The sequence below is a fragment of the Cololabis saira genome, chromosome 9 (assembly GCF_033807715.1).
Source record: "Cololabis saira isolate AMF1-May2022 chromosome 9, fColSai1.1, whole genome shotgun sequence".
Taxonomy (NCBI): Eukaryota; Metazoa; Chordata; class Actinopteri; order Beloniformes; family Belonidae; genus Cololabis; species Cololabis saira.
This window is the reverse complement of record NC_084595.1, coordinates 47,884,416-47,908,484: the sequence shown is the minus strand read 5'-3', so window position 1 is coordinate 47,908,484 and position 24,069 is coordinate 47,884,416. Positions and strand designations below refer to the sequence as shown.

At 46.5% G+C, this 24,069-nt stretch overlaps 1 protein-coding gene across 3 annotated transcripts in view; it reads left to right on the top strand.

The window, feature by feature from the left end:
• The window catches only part of nelfb (negative elongation factor complex member B), a 44,038-nt gene extending 24,048 nt beyond the window's left edge, over positions 1 to 19,990 (top strand). The window contains exons 9-14 of one of the 3 annotated variants that reach the window (XM_061730205.1): positions 6,551 to 6,693; positions 9,461 to 9,567; positions 10,730 to 10,871; positions 11,133 to 11,241; positions 19,352 to 19,397; positions 19,502 to 19,633. In XM_061730205.1, coding sequence (XP_061586189.1) covers positions 6,551 to 6,693; positions 9,461 to 9,567; positions 10,730 to 10,871; positions 11,133 to 11,241; positions 19,352 to 19,387 — 537 coding nt within the window. In that variant the 3' untranslated portion in view covers positions 19,388 to 19,397; positions 19,502 to 19,633. Of the gene's footprint in view, positions 1 to 6,550; positions 6,694 to 9,460; positions 9,568 to 10,729; positions 10,872 to 11,132; positions 11,242 to 19,351; positions 19,398 to 19,501 lie in introns of all 3 variants that reach the window. The other 2 variants (XM_061730203.1, XM_061730204.1) reach the window with 2 other exon arrangements.
• Positions 19,991 to 24,069: the final 4,079 nt, after the last annotated feature.

Below are 24,069 nucleotides of genomic sequence, written 5' to 3'. Positions count from 1 at the left end.
TATATATATATATATGTATGTATATATGTATATATGTATATGTGTGTGTATGTATGTATATATATATATATATATATATATATATATATATATATATATATATATATATGTGTGTGTGTGTGTATATTCAAGTAGCCTCATAGTTTGAAAATATTTGCCACTTAACATGTGTAACTTGAATTACACATGTTTTTTTTCTCTTATAAGGTTAAAGAAGGACTGCAATTAAAAAAAAATACATTTTATTTTTCAAAAGCTCAAAAGCTTATTTTATTTTTCTACCAGCAGTTTGAATTTCCCCTTTTCTTTTTTTAATTGTCTCAACACATTTTTATAATAAATGAATATAAACACATCTTAACAATTTAACAGTTTTGCATTTTTTCTTTCTTCCCTTCTTATAATCTTATGCCCCCACTTTCTGTCGTTCAGTGATAGAACTGAGCTCTAATTTCTCGTGCCAGGACTTTAAATCTGGGCTGGATTGTGTCAGGTTCTCATATGCATGTAAAGGTGCTCATTGATGAGACTGGAATGATATTTAGTTTTAATTATGTTCATTGTGGAGAAAGCTGCCTCACAGCTGTATGTGGACCCAAACATGTTTTAAGATGGTCAGTTTATTTTCTGTGACTTCAGTTCAGACTTGAGTGAATATGTTTGATGAAAAACTTTGTGTTTTGTTTCAGTGGCGTTTCACTTTCGTACTTTGAACGCCACGGTCTCTGAACGTATGAGATGGGGTGTAACGATACACTAATCTCACGATACGGTACGATACACGATATTGAGCACACGATAACGATACGATATTATAGCAGTATTTTTTTAACAACCTTGCATGAGGAACATATGACCGGAAAAAAACGTATTTTATTTGAAAGACACAAAATACAAAATAATGCTGTGCATTTGCCCTATTGTTACAGTTTGTAATGGTTTATAACTGTTTAAGTTTTAAAAAGAAAGCCAGGCCAACCATTTTCCACAAACTGAACTAAAAGTAAATGTCAGGTTTGCATTATACATCTTCAGTTTCATACAAGTACAAATATTTTGCCACAAACTGAATAGTTTCTCTCATGTATGATTTTACTTTTTTCTTTTCCAGAAATGTAACAACTAAAATTAAATAAATAAATGAAAGTAAATAATTACATACAATTTTACATCATAAAAAAAGATTGATTCATGCTCACCTTATAAGTGTAAGAGGAGATTTATTTTTGTTAAGAAGGTTATTTTGGTAATTCCGGGTTCATTATTTTATAAATATATTCTTTATATTCTGATGTAAATCAGGGACTATAATGACACTAGCAGAGGTGGAAAAAGTACAAAAATATTGTACTTAAGTAAAAGTACAAATTTTCTGCTTGAAAATTACTTAAGTAAAAGTAAAAAGTACCCATTAAGAACATTACTTAAGTAAAAGTATAAAAGTACCTCAACTTAAATATAATAAAGTACCAAAAGTACATGGTGTAAAATGTACTTAAGTACAAAAGTAAAAAGTACAAAGTACAAAGTACAAAATTATTTTCAAAAGGATTGCAAAGAAATGAAGAATGCAAGAATTTGCTTACAACTCTAAATAATGGTGATATTATTCTGACCCCTTTAGTGTTTGTCTCCATTACCCCATTTTAATTTCTCCCTTTGCTCATCACTGCTGCTGTACCCCATTGGCCCCGCTGACAGGTCCACCCCCAGCAGTGACAGCCTGTCAGTATGCAGTGACAGCATTAAGCAAACCCCAGCTGATAAAGGATGAGACTTTTGAACTTTTAAATGCCAAAACCACCTTAGAAGGGGTGGAATCAAAGAATGGTGCACATGGACACGCGTCGGCTGCCGCTCAAGGCTGATTTATGGTTCCGCGTTACACCAACGCAGGGCCCGTACCCTACGGCGAGGCTCTGCGTCGATTTAACGCGGAACCATAATTCAGGCTTCAGTCCTCATCATCGGTACTCGACGCGACGGCGGTTCCTCCGGCCGTCCGGCCCGCCTCTGCGGCGCAACTCTCCCGGGAGCTGCGGCTCCTTCTCGGTATATTCACGCGCCCCCCTTCCTTCCCGTCCGCCTTATGATTCCGCGTTAAATCGACGCACAACTTACGCCGTAGGCTACGGCGTAGGGTGTGCGTCGCCGCGTACCCTACGCCGTAGCTCTGCGCCGGTGTAACGCGGAACCATAAATCAGCCCCCGCTGTGCTGTTCTTTAATTTGTAGCGAGTAACGACGTGTCCAATTTTAAATATAGCGGATTAAAAGTACGATTTTTTCCTTGAAAATGTAACGAGGTAAAAGTAAAAGTACAGAAAAATGAAAGTATCAATAAAAGTACAAATTCTCAAAAATCTTACTTAAGTACAATAACGAAGTACTTGTAATTCGTTACTTTACACCACTGGACACTAGTCAGTTTATCTGTAGTGATTAGTCTGTTTTAGACTGGGCGGAGTGATACGCCACAGTACGGCACTAGGTGCTGTGTTGATGTTCTAAAATCCTACACTGTTGAGGGACATTAAAGTACACTGGAACTCAGCAGAAGTTGTCCCCGTGTTTATCCTACTCACAACCCCAAAAAGGTTTAATTTAATAAGGTAAGGCTTAACTCTACACAAGACTTAAAAGTTCAGAGCTCAAAACCCCCCAAGAGTCCCGTGATCGGGACCGCAAAAAGGTACTACTTTCTTCTGAGCGGAGTAAGATTTTGGTCCACGGGTCGAGGCGCGGTCGCCACGCGCGGTCAGCTGCGCGTTACTAGTCAACACAATGGATTAATATTAATAATCCAATATCGCGATACACTTTGTCACCTCCACGACACGTTTCATGGCGTTTTTGTATCGCGAAATTTCGTGGCACGATATATTGTTACACCCCTACGTATGAGACACTGGTTTTGTCCCAGTGGGAACCAGGATGAATACGTCCATTCAGGGTTGAACTTCCCTTCCACCTGTTACGCTTCTCATCTCTGTATATACAGTTAAGCTAATTACCGTATTTTGATGACCATTCGGGCGCCGTGTGGAAAAGGAGCACCCTCAGTTTTGTGTCATTTCTGGATTTAAAGCAGCACAATGTAACTTTCAGCTTTTCTGAGTTTGGCGGAATCTTTTGGACAAAAGCGGTAGTGCTTTACCAGAAAGAACACTACGTTTCCCATGAGCACCAGCGCGTACTGCCGGAAAACTCCTGTCCCGTCGCGTGCATTTGTTTTGAGAGAAGACGGGACGCTTTTCTGTTTCACCAAGTGAACAGACGGAACGCAAAAAAAAAGATGTTAAACTGCTGGAAAGGAACTGGAATTTACCGGGATACCTTAAACAAGGAAGCCAGGGAGCGGTATATGGAGAAAATAATGATTATTAACGGTCTGGATCCATATGAAATCCCTACTAAAGAATGGAGCTCCTCGTCGGAGCGCCACTCTTTAGAAAGGATTTACTGCCGCAGTTCTGCACAACCCACGTCTTACTACCTTGTTTAGGAGTGTTTGGCAGCTGCTTTGGTAAATGTTTGACTCGCCATGTGTTTCAATAAATTAGTATACTGTAATAGTACAACATACAGTACATGTTTTGTATTACTCTTACTTTTCTTTTCTTTTTTTTTTGACTGCTATATTATGCTGAAGAGACTCCGAGGCGTGAGCAATATTTTAGTTTTCCTCGTGAGATAATTTTTTTCCTCCGCAGCTACAAATCAAATAGTTAATATTTTTTCCTCAACAAAATTAATCGCACCGCAGAGAGCTGGCCAGCAACTGCATTTAGCTGGAGAAGTGGGGAATAAAACCCGTTTGAATGATCCAACCCCGGTCTGTGAGTGTGTTTGTTTGTTTACTGAGGAACGTTATGTTTGGTCGTTACAGCCGCGATCCAACCGAGCCGACAACTCTTCTACTCTTTTACTCTGTTATCAGATACTTGGTCGGCCTCCGTGGTTCTGACTCCGAGCAGGAAAGCGGTGAAAAGTTAAACCATTAGCGATCTTTTCCCCACGTCTGTTATGTGGAGCTGCTGCAGCCACAACACAGCAACGGGTTACCAGCTTCTGCTGAGCTCTGCGCTCCACGCCCCGCTCCGCCCATTTTCGTCTCGACTACTAAACGGGAAGGAGGGGGAAGTGACGTATGCCGTAAAGCAGTCAAAGCCGTAAAAATGTGTAGTTCTTTAGTGTGGCAGGGTTCCTACCATGCTCCTCAAAGTTACATAGTGCCCGCAGCTCTGGCCGCGCTGCAGCCCAGTCACTTTCCGATGCTTTTGCGAAAGCCCGACCAACAGTCCAGTCCAGCAGACACGTCAGCCCTGCATCTACATGTACAATCCTTCAGCAGTAACGACGGAGCCGCCGCCCGAGCGGCACCGACCTCCCCGCCCGCGAGGACGCGTCGGCTCCCGCTCAGCCGGGCGATTACTCCGGCCTTCCGGCCCGCCTCTGCGGGACAGCTCCCCCGAGTCTCGTCTCCTTCTCGGCAGCGAGCCCCAGGTCTCCCCGTCCACCCCCGGTGTCCCGCCACGGAGCCGCGGCCGGGCAATCACGGGCAATTTATGCGCCCCCCCTTAACTTCTCATGGTGGCTTCAATTACGTCCTCTTAAGCCTGAATTATGGTTCCGCGTTAAATCGACGCAGAGCCTACGCCGTAGGATCCCTGATCCTGGCGGATCTAAACCTACTCTGTGCAAAATAAAGGATTTTTTCTGTAAATACACACCATTTCTCTTACTATTACAGGTACAGATAGCTGAGTGTCTTCTTCTCCTCATTTGGTTGAGAGTTGTTATGCAGTCCTGTGGCCCCCGCGGCCCACACGTACAAAACTGAATTCTTTTTGCGGCCCTCTAGGTGGCGCTCGCGGCCCAACGTTGGGCCACGGCCCTATGGTTAAGAATCACTGTGTTAAAGCAAGAGAAAACTATATTTCATAATAGGTCCCCTTTAAATTGGACCAACGTCTACCAGAAATGTTATCGAAAAGTAATTGTAAAATTTACTTGCCATTAAAATGTCTGAGTTCAGCTTTCTCGTATGTGTGTTGTGTTGTAACTGATAGTTTGTTTGACATTCTTTGTAAGTACACCAAGCTTTGAGAAATGTTCTCCAAATGGGACTAGGGATGTTAAAAATTAATCGATTTTCGATTAATTGCCGTTATGAAATTACCCGATTGAAATTAACGATTACAATTAATCTATTTATTTATTTATTTTTTTTGTTTAATTTCACCAGCTGGTATTACGCCCGGACCACATTCAATGCGACACAACGCGCTGCGCCGCGCACATAAAGTTAGAAGAAAGAGACGGCGGATATGTTTGGTTTTAGTAACATCATGCTCAGGCAATGAGTCTGCAATGGCCCAGACGGGAGACACATGTAGCTCAGTGCTTAACTTTTATTTTTAATCCACTCTATATTCTTCTGGTTGTTCTCCGATATGCTCCCCTAAAGCCTGAATTATGGTTCCGCCTTAAATCGACGCAGAGCCGCCGCCGTAGCCTACGGCGTAGGCTCTGCGTAACCATAAATCAGCCTTCACCCGGTACATACATAGGTTTCTCTAAACATCCGTCCCCGCTACAGTTTTAACTAAAAGAAAATGTGCTCCAATACAGCAGGTCTCATCATTTTATTTTGAACACTGCCAAAACTCTAACTTAAAACGTAACTAGAACTTAAAATTTGCTTGACACAAATGACACTATTATGGCTGCTGCTACTACTAATAGCCTTGAAGTGCACTTTATATTATATTCCTTGTGGTACAAAAATGTCTTTTTGTTACTTTTGTATCAAATAAATATTTGATTAAGGAATACATTAAAATGTCCTTTGTATTTTATATAAGCAAAAAAAATTATGTTTGTATCTCAGATGGGGGAAAAACGCCGCTTATCAACTAATCGATGATCGATCGATAAGGTTATCAACTGTCAATTAATGAAATAATCGATAATTTGCATCCCTAAATGGGACACTGTCGTCATCTGATTAATTGATTCAGATATTTTTTTTAAACTGAAATGTGGTCCACAAGGCATTTATTGTACACAGTACCTAGGGTTGACGACCTAATCATGAACATTTATAAGAAAGAATTTCCCAAATTTGAAACCAAGGAGATTTGTAATAAAACGAAAATGCCTTTTTGGTCTGAAGTCAACAACCTGAATGCCCACAATTCCCAGACCAGTGGACATTATTGTATATAACTGCATTCTTGGTTGTTCTTGCTCCACCAAGCAGTAATCATCTCCAGTTCTGGCTATGTTTAAGGGGATCTAGAGCCCTTGCCTGACACATGTTCCCTTCAAAAGTGGACACAGCTTATGGTGGCCAGTCCTGTAAATGTGCCAGTGATTGGCTAAATTGATCTCGGTAGTTAATTTTAAATTGCAGCTTGTAGATGAATTGGTTAATTTTCTTTTTGAAGCAGGTGTTGGTGTAACTCTCACACAGAAAGTGCCACAGTTCAACATATTTGTACAGGATTGATTGTTTTTCATTCTTTTTCCTTTTGGCCTGTTCTTAGGACTTGGAAGTGGTGACCCGGTTCCTTCCTGCCATGATGTCGGTGGTTGTGGACGATCACACCTTCATGGTGGACCAGAAGCTGCCCAGTGAAGAGAAGAGCTCGGTGTCGTACCCAGCAGGTCTCCCCGACGCCTTCAGCAGGTAGTCTTAAACGCGAAAAGCACAGAAACGCAGAACCTTCTCGCTGCCGTCTGCAGACGTCACGTCTGTCACACGTGCTCAGTGTGAACCTGCTTTCATCTGGGAAGGGCACAGGGCGCCAGGGGCCAAGTTTCCAATCTTGGTGTTCTTTGGCAGATGCCAAACATCTTGCAAGGTGTTGGGCCGTAAGCACAACCCCCACCTGCAGATGTCTGTTTGTGAGCGTGTGAGCAGACACATGCACATGGTGGCCTGCAGGAGCTGCTGCAGGCCACCATGTGCATGTGTCTGCTACCGGGGATGTCTTTCCTTTACTGGGGATGTCTTTCCTTTACTGGGGATGTCTTGCTAAGAGCCTAGAATGTCCACTTGTTGTCTATTCCATTTGCACAACAGTATGTGACATTGATTATGGATCAGCGTTGCTTCCTCAGTGGAGAGTTTGACTTCACAGTGTGATTAATAATAATAATAATAATAAACTTTATTTATATAGCACCTTTCCTGTCATACAATGCAACTCAAAGTGCTTTACATGTCAAGAGAAGATAAGCAAAGCAAGCAAATAAAAACAAAGCAGCTTTAAAACACTGAAAAAAACAATATAGCAAACAGAATAAAACCAGCAATAAAAGCAATAGCAAAGAGCAAAAAGAGTAAAAGAGTAAAACAGGCACGGCAGTAAGCATAAATGGGGTCACACACAGGTAAGAACAAACCTTTAAAATTCAACTAAAAGCAAGAGTAAAAAGGTGGGTCTTGAGCTGTGCTTTAAATATGTCAACTGAGGATGCCTGTCTAAGGTGCACTGGAAGTTTATTCCAGGCTGTCGGGCCGTAGAAGCAGAAAGCTGCCTCGCCATGTCTTTTAGTTGCCATCCTCTTAGGCACTTCGAGCAAGCCAGCGGTTGACTTAGTTACGTTGTTTAAGTGTTCTCTTCATTTGTTTTGAGCAGTGAATGTATGTGTATATTTGTGAGATGACTGATATAAATGAGAAACACACTAGATAAGGGAGTTTGCCTAACTCCCCCCTTTACTCCCCCCTTTACTCCCCCTTTACTCCCCCTTTACTCCCCCTTTACTCCCCCCTTTACTCGCCCTTTACTCCCCCCTTAACTCCCCCCTTTACTCCCCCCTTTACTCCCCCTTTACTCGCCCTTTACTCCCCCCTTTACTCCCCCCTTTACTCCCCCCTTTACTCCCCCCTTTACTCCCCCTTTACTCCCCCCTTTACTCCCCCCTTTACTCCCCCCTTTACTCCCCCTTTACTCCCCCCTTTACTCCCCCTTTACTCGCCCTTTACTCCCCCCTTTACTCCCCCCTTTACTCCCCCCTTTACTGCCCCTTTACTCCCCCCTTTACTCGCCCTTTACTCCCCCCTTTACTCCCCCCTTTACTCCCCCCTTTACTCCCCCCTTTACTCCCCCCTTTACTCGCCCTTTACTCCCCCCTTAACTCCCCCCTTAACTCCCCCCTTAACTCCCCCCTTTACTCCCCCTTTACTCCCCCCTTTACTCCCCCTTTACTCGCCCTTTACTCCCCCCTTTACTCGCCCTTTACTCCCCCCTTTACTCCCCCCTTTACTCGCCCTTTACTCCCCCCTTTACTCCCCCCTTTACTCCCCCTTTACTCGCCCTTTACTCCCCCCTTTACTCCCCCCTTTACTCCCCCATTTACTCCCCCCTTTACTCCCCCCTTTACTCCCCCCTTTACTCCCCCCTTTACTCCCCCTTTACTCCCCCTTTACTCCCCCCTTTACTCCCCCTTTACTCCCCCTTTACTCGCCCTTTACTCCCCCTTTACTCCCCCTTTACTCCCCCCTTTACTCGCCCTTTACTCCCCCCTTTACTCCCCCTTTACTCCCCCCTTTACTCCCCCCTTTTCTCGCCCTTTACTCCCCCCTTTACTCCCCCTTTACTCCCCCCTTTACTCCCCCCTTTACTCCCCTCTTTACTCCCTCTTTACTCCCCCTTTACTCCCCCCTTTACCCCCCCTTTACTCCCCCTTTACTCCCCCCTTTACTCGCCCTTTACTCCCCCCTTTACTCCCCCCTTTACTCCCCCCTTTACTCCCCTCTTTACTCCCCCTTTACTCCCCCCTTTACTCGCCCTTTACTCCCCCCTTTACTCCCCCCTTTACTCCCCCCTTTACTCCCCTCTTTACTCCCTCTTTACTCCCCCTTTACTCCCCCCTTTACCCCCCCTTTACTCCCCCTTTACTCCCCCCTTTACTCGCCCTTTACTCCCCCCTTTACTCCCCCCTTTACTCCCCCCTTTACTCCCCTCTTTACTCCCCCTTTACTCCCCCCTTTACTCGCCCTTTACTCCCCCCTTTACTCCCCCCTTTACTCCCCCCTTTACTCCCCTCTTTACTCCCTCTTTACTCCCCCTTTACTCCCCCCTTTACCCCCCCATTTACTCCCCCTTTACTCCCCCCTTTACTCGCCCTTTACTCCCCCCTTTACTCCCCCCTTTACTCCCCTCTTTACTCCCCCTTTACTCCCCCCTTTACTCCCCCCTTTACTCCCCTCTTTACTCCCCCTTTACTCCCCCCTTTACTCCCCTCTTTACTCCCCCTTTACTCCCCCCTTTACTCCCCCCTTTACTCCCCCCTTTACTCCCCTCTTTACTCCCCCTTTACTCCCCCCTTTACTCCCCCCTTTACTCCCCTCTTTACCCCCCCTTACTCCCCCCTTTACTCCCCTCTTTACTCCCCCTTTACTCCCCCCTTTACTCCCCCCTTTACTCCCCCCGCCTTACCCCCAGATTCCTGCAGGACAACAGAGTGGCCTGTGAGATGGGTCTCTATTACATCCTTCACATCGCTAAACTCCGGAACAAGAACGCCTTACAGAGGTTACTGCCTGCTCTAGGTGAGTGTCCACGTCTCCAACACACACACACACACACACACACACACACACACACACACACTCACCCATGATGAAGCCAACTTAAAAGGGGAGGCTCAGCAATGTACGGTTCCATTCACAATGCATGTCTTAATTCTCCAATCCAATTATCTACCAAAATACGATTTGTTTTTTAATTAATTAATACATTTTTTTGCGTGGTTGTTCACATTATCATTTTAATGCCACCTTCATCACACTTAAGACTGCACGGTACGAGGCCTGAAGTGTCACGCACGCGCAGAGGAAAACGGCATGTCACGTAGTGAACAGCGTTTTACAGAAGTAAATATGGATCAAGATATACGTGTTTGTCTAGCAGTTTGGAAGTACTTGCACGTTGGACCCAACGTGCTGCTGGCTGCAGCAGCCACTGCAGCAGCAGCCACCGCAGCAGCCACCGCAGCAGTGGCTGCTGCTGCGGTGGCTGCTGCGGTGGCTGCTGCGGTGGCTGCTGCTGCAGTGGCTGCTGCTGCAGTGGCTGCTGCTGCGGCTGCTGCTGCAGCGGCTGCTGCGGTGGCTGCTGCGGTGGCTGCTGCTGCAGCGGCTGCTGCGGTGGCTGCTGCGGTGGCTGCTGCTGCAGTGGCTGCTCCTCTGCAGAGATCCGTGTGGCTGTGGAGTCGGAGCCAGGAGTGGTGGGATCGTGACCTCACGGTCTCCACTGACAGAGTTTAATCGTAATTTCAGGATGTTGAGGACTTTTGAAGATATCTGTCGGGACCTCTCCTCTAGACTTTCAACACAGAACACTCCTCTCCTGTGACGCCAGCGTCGGGTGAAATGCGCCCCGACCGTTGTACTGCGGTCACGTCAGATTGGATACGTACCCGGTTGAAGATCACGGGAAAGTGGCCCGGGTTGTTCAGTCATCAAAATATCTGATGAGAGTCACATATGGGCAATAAGATTGGAATGAAGCTGCAGTATGAACGCAGTCTAAGATTCTATCAGGCATATTTCTATTTATAGTGTCTACGTGACAGTTAATTGGTGACGACAGTTAAAAGTGGAGATGACTTTACAGTGAAAGATTTAGTTTTAGTGTAAAGACGTGTGAACAGTTTGAGGATTTGAAGGTGGTATGTTTAGGATGTTTAATAGTATGTTTGCCATTCTCTCACAGTGGAGACGTACAATGACATGGCCTTTAGTGACATTTTCCTGCACCTGCTGACCGGACACCTCACTCTGCTGTCGGACGAGTTTGGATCAGAAGACTTCTGTACCGTCGTCTTCGATGGATTCCTGCTTATTTCATTCTCCAGGTAAGGATCTTCCTAAAGTTGACATATTAGTACTAAAAATGTCTGAATTGAAAAAGATGGTACTAAATTGTTAGTTGATTTAATGAACTAAACTGACATTTTAAACATCTAATTTTATGTCATCATGGTAATATTATATTATCACATGTATTTTATTACTTCTGGACAAAACACCCAGGAAAAAGACAGTTTTCCACATGCCAACCAACAGTCTAGCATCTCATTCATATTTATTGGTAACTTCTTCTAAATGTTTTTCAGCAAAGAAAATGTCCACAGACACGCCCTCCGCATGTTGCTGCATCTCCAGCACAAAGTGCTGCCGTCCTACATGGAGATGCTGATGAAAACTCTGGAACCTCCCAAGCAGGTTGGTGCGTGCGTGCGTGCGTGCGTGCGTGCGTGCGTGCGTGCGTGCGTGCGTGCGTGCGTGCGTGCGTGCGTGCGTGCGTGCGTGCGTGCGTGCGTGCGTGCGTGCGTATAATGTATATACATACACATGTATGTTGAATTATATATTACACAATTTTATATATGTATGTATGTATGTATGTATATATATATATATATATATATATATATATATATATATATATATATATATATATATATATATGTGTGTATATATATATATATATAATGTATATATTGAATTATACATTATATATATATATATATATATATATATATATATATATATATATATATATATATATATATATTTTTGTCATTTTATTGGATTCTGCCTTTTAATTCTGCTTTGTAAAAGCACCTTGTAACTGTGTTTGGAAAGGTGCTATACAAATAAAGCTTATTATTATTAGGGCCCGAGCACCTTCAGTGCGAAGGCCCTATTGTATCTGTAGGAATTTTTCTTTCTTTCTTTCTTTCTTCTGACAAAAAGGAGGGCCTTTTTGCCCCCCTAAACGTGCCCTAAAAAGTCACCAAATTTTGCACGCAAGTCAGGCCTGGCGAAAAATTTGATATTTAATGGTTTGCATTAATGGGCGTGGCAAAATGGCTCAACAGCGCCCCCTTGAAAACTTTGTGCCTCAAGCCCCACGATACGGTTTGACGTACATGCACGAAAATCTGTACACACCTGTATCATGGGACAACTTAAAGAAAAGTCTCTTGGCGTCATGCCCGAAACCGAACAGGAAGTCGGCCATTTTGAATTAATCGTGTCTGTTTGGCACAATTTATGCCATCCCTTCGGCAGTTAATTCAGCCCGAACCGTAACGTGCACCCAGGTGTGTTATACATCAAAATGTGCGTCTCCCTCCTGCGACCACACGCATTACTTTTCTCTTTCAAAAGCGTTACCGTGGCGACGCTAGACGCCAAAAAGCGCGCCCACCCTTCATCTGGTTGGTTCAGACAGAAAAAACTTTGCGCCTCAAGCCCCATAATACGGTTTGACGTACATGAACGAAAATTGGTACACTCGTGTATCATGTCGCAACTAAAAGAAAAGTCTCTTGGCTGAAACCGAACAGGAAGTCGGCCATTTTGAACATTCTGAATTAATTGCGTAATTTTGGAGCAATATATGCCATTCCTTCGAGAGTTAATTCAGCCCGAACCGTATCGTGAACCCAGATGTGTTATACATCAAAATGTGCGTCTCCATCCTGTGACTACACGCATTACTTTTCTCTTTCAAAAGTGTTACCGTGGCGACGCTAGACGCCAACAAGCGCACCCCCCCTTCATCTGATTGGTCCATATTTGATAGTTCCCCAAAAGGCACCAAGTTTGGCATGCAAGCCAGGCCTGGTGATAAATTTGATGTTTAATGGTTTGCATTAATGGGCGTGGAAAAATGGCTCAACAGCGCCCCCCAGAAAACTTTGTGCCTCAAGCCCCACAATACGGTTTGACGTACATGCACGAAAATCGCTACACACCTGTATCATGGCACAACTTAAAGAAAAGTCTCTTGGAGCCATGGCCGAAACCGAACAGGATGTCGGCCATTTTGAATAAATTGTGTCATTTTGGCGAAATTTATGCCATTCCTTCGGCAGTTAATTCAGCCCGAACCGTAACGTGCACCCAGGTGTGTTATACATCAAAATGTGCGTCTACATCCTGCGACACCACGCATTACTTTTCTCTTTCAAGTGTTACCGTGGCGACGCTAGACACCAAAAGGCGCGCCCCCCCTTCATGTGATTGGTCCATATTTGATAGTTCTCCAAAAGTCACCAAATTTTGCATGCAAGCCAGACTTGGCGATACATTTGATATTTCATGGTTTGCATTAATGGGCGTGGCCTAACGGCTCAACAGCGCCCCCCTAGAATACTTTTATCTGCCATAACTTTTGAATGGTTTGACATAGGAAGTTGTGGGTGGTGTCATGGGACTCTGTAATGAGTCCTTAAGCTTCGTTGGCCTTAATTAGCCCCGCCCCTTCTTCTGATTTGTTGTACCTTTTTTCTGCTATAACTTTTGAATGATTTGACATAGGAAGTCGTGGGTGGTGTCATGGGACTCTGTAATGAGTTCTTAAGCTTCGTTGGCCTTAATTAGCCCCGCCCCTTCTTCTGATTGGTTGTCCCGATTTTCTGCTATAACGTTGGAATGGTTTGACATAGAGAGTCGTGGGTGGTGTCATCAGATTCTTTATGGAGTCCTTGACCTTCATTGGCCTGAATTAGCCCCGCCCCTTCTTCTGATTACAAATATTTAAAAAAAATTGAAAAAAAAAGTTCCAGACATTTTATCGCTATGTTGGTCTCTCCTAAGCCAGTAAGTCAAAGAGAAAGGAATAGCTGAGCGTAGCTCAGCCAGAAAATTGCAGTCTTTGGTGCCAGAGGTCGGGAGTTCGAGCCTGGCTGTATACCGAAATTTTTGTCAGCAATTTTTGTGTTTTTTTACATCAAAATGTGTGTCTCTGTCCTGCGACGACGCACATTACTTTTCTCTTTCAAAAGTGTTACCGTGGCGACGCTAAATGCAAAAAAGCGCTCGTCTCCTTCATCTGATTCGTCCATATTTGATAGTTCTCCAAAAGTCACCAAATTTTGCATGCAAGCCAGGCCATGGTTTGCATTAATGGGTGTGGCAAAATGGCTCAACAGCGCCCCCTAGAATACTTTTCTCTGCCATAACTTTTGAATGGTTTGACATAAAGAGTCGTGGGTGGTGTCATCAGACTCTGTATGGAGTCCTTGACCTTCATTGGCCTGAATTAGCCCTGCCCCTTCTTCTGATTGGTTGTCCCGATTTTCTGCTATAACTTTGGAATGGTTTGACATAGAGAGTCGTGGGTGGTGTCATTTCTGATATGCTTATGGGGGGCGGTGGACGTGAGTGCGAGGGCCCGTTCATCGCTGCTTGCAGCTTTAATTATTATTATTATTATATACATACATACATATACATACAGGACTGTCTCAGAAAATTAGAATATTGTGATTTTGTGTAATGCAATTAAAAAAACAATTAAAGCTAAAGATGAACGGGCCCTCGCACTCATGGCCACCCCCCCCCCCATAAGCATATCAGAAATGACACCACCCACGACTTCCTATGTCAAACCATTCAAAAGTTATGGCAGAAAATAGGGACAACCAATCAGAAGAAGGGGCGGGGCTAATTCAGGCCAATGAAGGTCAAGGACTCAATACAGAGTCTGATGACACCACCCACGACTCTCTATGTCAAACCATTCAAAAGTTATGGCGGAGAAAAGTTTTCTAGGGGGCGCTGTTGAGCCGTTAGGCCACGCTTATTAATGAAAACCATGAAATATCAAATGTATCACCAGGCCTGGCTTGCATGCACAATTTGGTGACTTTTGGGGAACTATCAAATATGGACCAATCAGATGAAGGGTGGGCACGCTTTTTGGCGTCTAGCGTCGCCATGGTAACACTTTTGAAAGAGAAAAGTAATGCGCGTAGTCGCAGGATGGAGACGCATATTTTGATGTATAACACACCTGGGTGCACGTTACGGTTCGTGCCGTATTAACGGACGAAGGAATGGCATAAATTTCGCCAAAATGACACGATTAATTCAAAATGTCCGACTTCCTGTTCGGTTTCGGCCATGGTGCCAAGAGACTTTTCTTTAAGTTGTGCCATGATACAGGTGTGTACCGATTTTCGTACATGTACGTCAAACCGTATTATGGGGCTTGAGGCACAAAGTTTTCCGGGAGGCGCTGTTGAGCCATTTTGCCACGCCCATGAATGCCATCCATCCATCCATCCATCCATCCATCCATCCATCCATCCATCCATCCATCCATCCATCCATCCATCCATCCATCCATCCATCCATCGTCCGCCGCTTATCCGTTCCCGGGTCGCGGGGGCAGCAGCCTCAGCAGAGTTGCCCAGACTTCCTTCACCCCAGACACTTCCTCCATCTCTTCCTCCAGCTCTTCCTCCATCTCTTCCTCCAGCTCCTCCGAGGCGTTCCCAGGCCAGCCGAGGGACATAGTCTCTCCAGCGTGTCCTGGGTCTTCCCCGGGGTCTCCTCCCGGTGGGACATGCCTGGGTCTCCTCCCGGTGGGACATGCCTGGAACACCTCCCTAGGGAGGAGGGACATGCCTGGAACACCTCCCTAGGGAGGAGGGACATGCCTGGAACACCTCCCTAGGGAGACGTCCAGGAGGCATCCGGTACAGATGTCCAAGCCACCTCAGCTGACTCCTCTCAATGTGAAGGAGCAGCGGCTCGACTCCGAGGTCCTCCCCGGTGACCGAACTCCTCACCCTATCTCTAAGGGAGCGTCCAGCCACCCTGCGGTGGAAACTCATCTCTAAGGGAGGAAACTCATCTCTAAGGGAGCGTCCAGCCACCCTGCGGTGGAAACTCATCTCTAAGGGAGGAAACTCATCTCTAAGGGAGCGTCCAGCCACCCTGCGGAGGAAACTCATCTCTAAGGGAGCGTCCAGTCACCCTGCGGAGGAAACTCATCTCGGCCGCTTGTATCCGCGATCTTGTCCTTTCGGTCACTACCCAAAGTTCATGACCATAGGTGAGGGTAGGTGCGTAGATTGACCGGTAAATCGAGAGCTTGACCTTTCGACTCAGCTCCTTCTTCACCACGACGGTCCGGTACATCGACCGCATAACTGCGGACGCTGCACCGATCCGTCTGTCAATCTCCCGCTCCATTGTTCCCTCACTCGTGAACAAGATCCCGAGATACTTTAACTCCTCCACCTGAGGAGGACTGGTTGGGCAAATTCCCATGAACCCTCAAGAACCCTGCAGAGGGTGTTGAGCTGGTCCAGTGTTCCACGACCGGGACGAAAACCGCATTGTTCCTCCTAAATCCGAGGTTCCACTATCGGCCGTATTCTCCTCTCCAGTACCCTGGCGTAGACTTTCCCGGGGAGGCTGAGAAGTGTGACCCCCCTATAGTTGGAGCACACTCTCCGGTCCCCCTTCTTAAAGAGAGGGACCACCACCCCGGTTTGCCACTCCAACGGTACTGTCCCCTTCCTCCATGCAATGTCGCAGAGTCGTGTCAACCAAGACAGCCCTACAACATCCAGAGACTTGAGGTACTCATCCACCCCCGGTGCCACTCAGGAGCTTACGAACCACCTCAGTGACCTCGGCTTGGGTGATGGATGAGCACGCCCCAGAGTCCCCACTCTCTGCTTCCTCAGTGGAAGGCATGTCAGTCGGGTTGAGGAGATCCTCGAAGTATTCCTTCCACCGTCCGACGATGTCCCCAGTCGAGGTCAACAGCTCCCCACCCACACCATAAATGGTGTCGGCAGAGTACTGCTTCCCCCTTCTAAGGCGCCGAACGGTCCTCCAGAATTTCCTCGAGGCCGACCAAAAGTCTTCCTCCATGGCCTCCCCGAACTCCTCCCAGGGTTTTTGCCTCCAGGACCGCCCGAGCCGCGGCTCGCTTGGCCTGCCGGTACCCATCTACTGCGTCAGCAGTCCCACAGGCCAACATAGCCCGATAGGACTCCTTCTTCAGTCTGACGGCATCCTGTACTTCCGGTGTCCACCACCGGGTTCTAGGATTGCCGCCACGACAGGCACCGGAGACCTTGCGTCCACAACTTTGAGCTGCCGCGTCGACAATGGAGGCAGAAAACATGGTCCACTCGGACTCGATGTCCCCCGCCTCCCCCGGGATCTGAGAGAAGCTCTCTCGGAGGTGGGAGTTGAAGATGTCCCTGACAGAGGGCTCGGCCAGACGTTCCCAACAGACCCTCACAATCCGTTTGGGTCTGCCCGGTCTGTCCAATCTCCTCCTCCGCCAGCGCATCCAACTCACCACCAGGTGGTGATCAGTTGACAGCTCAGCCCCTCTCTTCACCCGAGTGTCCAAGACACTGGCCTAGGGTGTCTTGGTGCCACTGATGGACACCCTTATGTTTGAACATGGTGTTCGTTATGGACAAACTGTGACTAGCACAGAAGTCCAACAACAAAGCACCGCTCGGGTTCAGATCGGGGAGGCCGTTCCTCCCAATCACGCCTCTCCAGGTATCACTGTCATTGCCCACGTGAGCGTTGAAGTCCCCCAGTAGAACAATGGAGTCCCCAGTTGGAGCACTATCAAGTACTCCTCCCAGGGACTCCAAGAAGGCCGGGTACTCCACACTGCTGTTTGGCCCGTAGGCACAAACAACAGTGAGAGACCTTTTCCCGATCCGACGGCGCAGGGAAACGACCCTCTCGTTCACCGGGGTGAACTCCAACACATGGCGACTGAGCTGAGGGGCTATAAACAAGCCCACACCAGCCCGCCGCCTCTCACCCTGGGCAACTCCAGAGTAGTGGAGAGTCCAGCCCCTTTCAAGGAGCTGGGTTCCAGAGCCCAAGCTATGTGTGGAGGTGAGCCCGACTATCTCTACCCGGTATCTCTCAACCTCACGCACAAGCTCCGGGTCCTTCCCCCCCAGCGAGGTGACATTCCATGTCCCCACTGTGAGGGTTTTGGTCCAGGGATTGGGTCGTCGAGGCACCCCGCGACGACTGCTACCCAGCCCACATGCCACCAGCCTGTCACGGTCCTTCCTGCGGGTGGTGGGCCTACGGGAAGGCGGGCCCACGTCGTTTCGGGCTGAGCCCGGCCGGGTCCCACGGGCAAAGACCCGGCCACCAGGCGCTCGCCAGCGAGCCCCAACCCCAGGCCTGGCTCCAGGGTGGGGCCCCTTAATGCAAACCATGAAATATCAAATTTATCGCCGGGCCTGGCTTGCATGCAAAATTTGGTGACTTTTGGGGAACTATCAAATATGGACCAATCAGATGATGGGGGGGTCCACTTTTTGGCGTCTAGCGTCGCCACAGTAACACCTTTGAAAGAGAAAAGTAATGCACGTAGTCACAGGATGGAGACGCACATTTTGATGTATAACACACCTGGGTGCACATTACGGTTCGGGCCTTAATTCTCGAAGGAATGGCATAAATTGCTCCAAAATTACGCGATTAATTCAGAATGTTCAAAATGGCCGACTTCCTGTTGGGTTTCGGCCATGGTGCCAAGAGACTTTTCTTTAAGTTGCGACATGATACAGGTGTGTACCGATTTTTGTTCATGTACGTCAAACCGTATTGTGGGGCTTGAGGCACAAAGTTTTTTCTGTCTGAACCAATCAGATGAAGGGTCGGCGCGCTTTTGGCGTCTAGCGTCACCACAGTAACGCTTTCGAAAGAGAAAAGTAATGCGCGTAGTCGCAGGATGGAGACGCACATTTTGATGTATAACACACCTGGGTGCACGTTACGGTTCGGGCCGTATTAACTGCCAAAGGAATGGCATAAATTGCGCCAAAATGACACGATTAATTCAAAATAGCAGACTTCCTGTTCGGTTTTGGCCATGGCGCCAAGAGACTTTTCTTTAAGTTGTGCCATGATACACGTGTGTAGCGATTTTCGTGCATGTACGTCAAACCGTATTGTGGGGCTTGAGGCACAAAGTTTTCTAGGGGGCGCTGTTGAGCCATTTTGCCACGCCCATTAATGCAAACCATGAAATAATCAAATTTATCGCCAGGCCTGACTTGCGTGCAAAATTTGGTGACTTTTTGGGCACGTTTAGGGGGGAAAAAAGGCCCTCCTTTTGTCAGAAAAATAATACAAAAAAAATACGAAGAATTCCTACAGATACAATAGGGCCTTTGCACTGTAAGTACTCGGGCCCTAAAAATGTCATACATTCTGGATTCATTACAAATCAACTGAAATATTGCAAGCCTTTTATTATTTTAATATTGCTGATCATGGCTTACAGTTTAAAAAAACTCCAATATCCTATCTCAAAAAATTAGAATATTCTGGGAATCTTAATCTTAAACTGTAAGCCATAATCAGCAATATTAAAATAATAAAAGGTTTGCAATATTTCAGTTGATTTGTAATGAATCCAGAATGTATGACATTTTAGTTTTTTTAATTGCATTACAGAAAATCAAGAACTTTATCACAATATTCTAATTTTCTGAGACAGTCCTGTGTGTGTATTGCCCTCATGCAGGCATTGCAGGTTCGAATCCTGAAAATATTAAGATAGTAATATTACAGTAAGTTTGCAAAATCCAAATTCAATATTTTGGCTTTCAAGCTGTTTCCAAACTTGTATATATGCCTGTTCCTCATGCTGACCCGGTTCCTGTTCCTGTTCCAGAGCAGCGAGCCGCTCAAGGAGCTGTACGCTCAGCTGACGGCCAAGCTGGAGGCCCAGAAGAAAAGCCCCCGGACCCCGGAGGAGACCCCAGCCCTGAACCTGGGGACCCTCCACCCTGTCCCTGTCTCCACCACCACCCCCTCCACTCCCACTACACCTGTCTGAGACCCCTGAACCTGGGGACCCTCCACCCTGTCCCTGTCTCCACCACCACCCCCTCCACTCCCACTACACCTGTCTGACCCCCCCAGCATGGACGGGTGAAGCCGTCGGCTTCATGATGGTTATTAGTGTTTAGCACCGGTGGACAGTCTTCCATCTGACGGGACCCAAAAAACACCTTTTTTTCCCCAAAAATGATCTTTTTTAGTTTGTTTTTTCAGTCTTGTCTAGATATACATAGTTTTTAAATGTAACTGGGGTGTCTTGTGTGTAATATTTGTATTGTCAGCATTGTAAGAACTATGTAAATAAACCTGTTTACAAATATCTCATAGTTTTACTGTGTTCGAGGTGAAATGACCTCCATTTGAAGAGAACTAAAGTACTTTTTCCACTCGTGTTTATTAATGAGTGATCTTCCACCAGAGAGACTGATGGGGAGACCCGGGTCCAGTAGGGAGACCCGGGTCCAGCAGGGAGATCCGGGTCCAGCAGGGACCAGTACGTGTTGGGGAGACCCGGGTCCAGCAGGGAGACCGGGGTCCAGCAGGGACCAGTACGTGTTGAACAGCAATACAGTACCAAAGATCATGTAGGTCTGGACGGAATGCGCAAAACCCATCTTAAAAACTTTGCTGAGTGAAATGACTGAATGCAATTTATTTTACAGTAAATACATTCTTTAGTAAAAAATAATGCAAGGATTTATTTTGAAGGTTTTGTGTGGGGTAGGAGTAGAGCAATGCCCAACACATTGAGGAACCAAGTTAATAAGTTTTATGCTTTTTAACGTTTTATGTGAAGCACTTTGTGTTGCATTTTATACATGCATGAAAAGCGCTATACAAATAAAGTTTTATTTGATTTGTGAATGTTAATATTTAGTGTTAGTGCATTACACTCTTTTTGTCTTGTTTATATTTTAAGAATTGATGCCAGAATTTAAGTTGGTGGGACGAAAAACGGCTCCTTCCTGATTTGCCGTCACGTGAATCTACATACTAACAGATTAAGCCCAATAAACGTGTGTTTTTAATCTTACAACTCGTGTCCACGATCACCTCTCTCTTAAAGGAGCTTGAGGCAGGATTTATGAAAAAAATTTGTATACGTTTTAAGTTTTCTAGTAATAATGTCAGATGAAGCGTTCCAAACCAAAAAGAATGATTCCTCTAGTGTATCTCTCCGTTGCCTTGAACAGGCTGTGTGCTGCAAAATGTGCTGCAATTCGGACTCCGAATTTCCTGTCCTGCGGATGTGACGTCATGCACGTTCTCCCCGTTCTCCTGTGCCGGCTTCACTGTTGGCTGCAGTACCCCCAACGGCCGTCGTGGTGAAGGGTGGCGCTAGAGAGTCTCATTTCTTAAAAGGAGCCTCATGCTCCTTTAAGTATAACAATGCCTGAATTACAGCCTGAATTATACTTATATTTAATCCTTGAAGCATCACAATCGGATACTCATAATAATGACTTATATAGCTCCTTTCAAGAAACCCAAGGTCGCTTTACAGAAAACCAGGAAAAGAACAAACAGAACAAAAACACAACCGGGACAAAACAACGGGGGGGGGGGGGTCCGGTTAATGGGGAAAGGCCAGGGTGAAAAGGGTTTTGAGTTGAAACTGTCCAGAGAAGAGGAGTCACGGATTACTGCATGGAGAGAGTTCCAGAGGGGGGGTACTGTAGTACTGTAGTAGCTACTACAGTACTACTGTGACTGGAAGGAGAGGATGGAGTCCAACATGACGCCCAGGTTACGGACCTCGGAGGATGGTGCAAATGATGGTTTCTTTTTTTTTTTTTTTATATATATATATTTTTATCCCGGTTTTTTCCCCATTTTATCACCCAGTGCTCCTACCTAACAGTCCTGTGCATTGCCATCCTCTACCAACCCCGGGAGGGCCCTACACTGAGCTCAGGTCTCCTCCTTAACCTGAGGAGTGAGCAGGCCGCATCTTTTCACCAGACAGGGTGGGGTTTCTCCGGCCGAACGTAGCGCGTGGAAGGATCACGTTATTCCGGCCGGATCCTCCCCACCCCATCTGGCGCCCCGGTTGGCCAGAGGGGGCATGTATAGCCCAGGACTGTGTGCATGTTTTTGTGAGGGTAGCTCACATTGCTACCCAAGGGAACACGGGGAGAACATACAAACTCCACACAGAAAGATCCTTTCGCCAACCCCACCCAGGGTGTGGGCACTGAAGTCATGGGGGAACTAACACGCACTTCAGCGCCCACAGCATCCCCGGCAGGAATCGAACCCAGGAGTGAGACGGCTGCACTACCTGCTGCGCCACCGTGCCCCCTCGAATGATGGTTTCTGTCTGAATTTTCAGATTTCCTATCTGGATTATTGATCAGTACAGATAAATTCATCATAGTGGGTGATTTTAATATTCATATGGATGTTGAAAGCGATAATCTTAAATTAGCCTTCGATTCTCTTCTAGAATCAATGGGTATCTCACAAAAAGTGGACAAACCGACGCATTGTTTTGATCATACTCGGGATCTCGTTCTCACCTACGGTGTTGAAACTGATGGTCTGTTGGTGTCGCCTGTAAACTCCCTTTTATCTGACCATTATTTAATAACGTTTGAATTTAATTTTGTTGATGTTGAAGTGCAAAATAGGAGGTATTATTTTAGCAGATGTTTGTCTGATGAAGCTATTGCTAAATGTAAGGAGGCCATTGCTCATACGACAGTGGAAAATAGTGAAGCAATAGAGGCCAGTGACCTGGGTTCTACCTCTGATGTTGATTTTCTTGTTAGTAACACTGCTGATTTGTTGCATTCAGCTTTAGATGAAGTTGCTCCTTTGAGAAGAAGAGTTTCCAACCATAGGAGCTTAAAGGGGACATATTATGGCATTTAATGTATATTTTAAACGGGCCTTGAATGTCTTAAAAACAATCTAAAGCTTGTTTTTTCTACATAAATCATAAATCCAGCCTGTGGGCCCTGTCACTAGTTTTACCACTTCTAACCTCTTTTTCTGTGCTCCATTCTAAAGGAAGGGGGGTATGATAATGAGGCTCTGTGCTGATTGGCTCCCTGAATGACGTGTAGCAGGGGAGGAGCATAAACCTCGCTCCGCCAGAGCAGCCAGAGCCTGTAAATAAATCACAACACTGAATTTTCACAAATGGCAACTTTATTGTTAAAAAAACAAAATATGAGTTGTATATAAATAACATTTATGCACTATTTCAGCCGGATCTGCCCGGCGGATGCTGAACGCTGGCCCCGCAACCCCACGCCGGGCGCCCGGCGTGGGGTTGCGGGGCGCATCGCCCCTTACCGGTGATCAAACCGACAGATTTGGCTGAAAATCTCGGAGGGTGAAGCTGGTCCAGCCTGGGACGTACCCCAGAAATCCCTGCTCCCAAAGCGGCTGGGAACCTGGACAATTTAGTCGGACGGACCGCGCTTTGGGAACCAGGAAGTAGGCTGGAGCAGCGCGCATCACCACGGCTTTAACCGGGGAATCTGACCGGTTCCGACCGGCCGGGACCGCAGGAACCCGCCTAGACTGGTAGCAGGGACTCCCGGGGACCGACCAGCGGAATTTCAGCCGGATCTGCCTGGCGGATGCTGCGCGACGGGCGCCGCAACCCCATGGCAGGCGCACAGATCGGCTCCGGAGCGCATCCTGTGCGCATCGCCCGTTACCGGTGATCAAACCGACAGATTTGGCTGGAAATCTCGGAGGGTGAAGCAGGTCCGACCTGGAACGGACCTCCGAGGACCCAGCTCCCAAACCACCCGGGAACCTGGATGATTTAACCCGGATCCGCGGCGCCGCCTCCGACTGGCTCAAGGAAGGACCGCTCCAGCCGGCGTAGAGAGCTGGTTGTGGGCGTGGTTTCAGCAGCGGAGGCTGAACCTCTGCGCCTAGGGTGACGTCACCATAGGCGCAGATTTTAATCGGCTCAAAAAAAATCACGTGACACTGGGGATTCTGTAAGGCGGGGGTCACCTGCCTTACAGCTTACACCTGCAGAAATTCATGGTATTTTGTCTCCCCTGTGCTGGCAGGGTGAGGGGAGACCACTTTATATATGTTAAAACAAGAAAAAACTTGTTTTTCATAATAGGTCCCCTTTAAATCCCTGGTATAATTCAGATATCCACAAAACGCGTGTAAAATGGAAAGGAAGTGGTACTCTTGTAAGTCTGTAGACTCCTATCGTGAATGGAAAGATATTCTAATAGTATATAAAAAAGCCATTGGTAAAGCCAGAACAGCTTATTATTCATCGTTGATAGAGGATAACAAAAGTAACCCACGTTTTCTGTTCAGCACTGTAGCCAGGCTGACAAAGAGTCACGACTCTGTTGAGCCGTGCATTCCTGCAGCTCTCAGTAGTGAAGACTTTATGAGCTTCTTTAACAGTAA